We start from the raw sequence: 1786 nt of genomic DNA on the forward strand, positions 1-1786 counted from the left end.
ACGATCAAAGCTCATTTAACCAGAACACTGGGATTCAGATATGGAGAACTACCGAAAAAATATCTGGGGAATCAACTAGATGTAAATCCTACAAGAATAGCAAACTAGAAGCAAATAATAGAAAAACTCAAGAATAGACTAGCGAATTGGTCCTTTCACTCGTTGAACATAGCAGGAAGACTGGTACTCCTGAAATCAGTCCTCCAATCCATACCTATCTACCCTTTATCGGTCATGGCTGCTCCCAAAGGTGCTTGTACAAAAATGAAGGAAATTTTCGGAAAATTTATATGGGGAGGACCAAAACAGCAAAGGAAATGGGCACTAGTTTCGTGGAAAAGTCTGACAAAACGAAAAGAAGAAGGAGGTCTAGGACTCCGAGATCCGGGCATCCTAAACCAAGTTCTAGGAGCGAAGCTGTGGTGGAGGTGGATGAGGGGAGGAAATGACTTATGGAAAAAAATATGGACACAGAAATATAATATGCCCTCAACATCAGAAGGCATCCTCAGACTAGAAGAAACCCCAAAAGGATCTACAATATGGGAACTGGCAAGCCAGAACAGAGACATCATAAACAAATATGCCTTCTGGGAAATAAGAGGAGGAAGTACAGCTAGATTCTGGGAGGAGGCATGGCAGCAAAGAGACAGAATGGTCAGTATCCAAGCTCTGCAAAGTACATATCAGAAGGCTGTAATGGAGGGGTTAGAGTATGTAAGAGAATACTGGAAAGAAGAGGAGCCAGAGGAAACATGGAGAACATGGAGAAAACCAGAAGAATGGGACAAAAATATAGATCAGGAGCAGAAAGGGATACTTGTAAAAGAATTAGAGTCAAGGAAAATTAAAATTAGATCGGGACAGGATATTCTTAGATGGGGAAAATCCACAAGAGGGACCTTCACAGTCAAAGAAGCTTATTATTTAACAACTCGCCAGGAGAGAGAGGAGGAAACTTTGGAATGGGGAAAAATATGGAGTAATAAGTGGTGGCCGAAGGTAACTATATTCGCATGGTTAGTTGGGAAAGAAAGAATTCTGACGTGGGATAAGCTTCAGAAACGGGGTTTCCAGGGGCCACCGAGATGCAACCTTTGTAAACAGGAGATTGAAACCCATGAACACATTCTGAACTCTTGCCCATTTGCTCAACAACAGTGGGTTGAAGTCAGGAACCTCTTTGGAAAATCTAATAGGGACCCTCTGGATATTAAAAAGACCATCTTCCAATGGGGAAAGGGCCAATTCTCATGCCCGGTTGTAGGGAGAACCTGGAATCTAGCCATAGGTTTTGTTATATGGCTTCTATGGAAGGAACGAAATCAAAGGATCTTCTTAGACAAAGCCAATCCACCAGAAAAGATATGGAGAAGAACGCAAAAATTAATTAGGGAGACTGTTCTGGCTGAGACCTAGGAGGAAGAGGATTGGAGAGCGAACCCTGATGAAGGATGAATCCTAGCTAATCTAAATACGGAATATGGTATGGTATATCCATCGAAAGAAGGACAGCAAAGATCTCAGACTCAGAGTCCAAAGAAATTCAGTTACCCCGGGAAAAACTTCATTAAACTGAACTTTGATGGGGCATCCAAAGGAAACCTAGGGCCGACAGGCTTTGGAGGTATCTTTAGAGACAGTGAGAGACGCACTAGATGGGTGTATGCAGACTGGGGAGGCATATGACCATCAATGAAGTAGAATTGATGGCTGTATACCAGGGTCTTAGAATAGTAGTCAGAAATGGCTACACAAATCTGGAAATAGAAGGTGACTCGCAGAT

The 1786-nt window shown here is 42.5% G+C and overlaps 1 protein-coding gene across 1 annotated transcript; it reads left to right on the forward strand.

Moving 5' to 3' along the window:
• Positions 1-483: 483 nt before the first annotated feature.
• On the forward strand, positions 484-1419 carry LOC149168862 (uncharacterized). The gene has a single exon (XM_089424998.1). The coding sequence runs from the start codon at positions 484-486 to the stop codon at positions 1417-1419; it is 936 nt and encodes a 311-aa protein (XP_089281124.1).
• Positions 1420-1786: the final 367 nt, after the last annotated feature.

The sequence above is a fragment of the Pinus tabuliformis genome, chromosome 4_2 (genome assembly GCF_031772625.1).
Source record: "Pinus tabuliformis cultivar Carrire ecotype Pingquan chromosome 4_2, CPIR1, whole genome shotgun sequence".
In the NCBI taxonomy this organism is placed as follows: domain Eukaryota; kingdom Viridiplantae; phylum Streptophyta; class Pinopsida; order Pinales; family Pinaceae; genus Pinus; species Pinus tabuliformis.

Coding starts and splice junctions, on each gene's coding strand:
- LOC149168862 (XM_089424998.1), top strand. CDS start 484: ATGCCCTCAACATCAGAAGGCATCCTCAGACTAGAAGAAACCCCAAAA.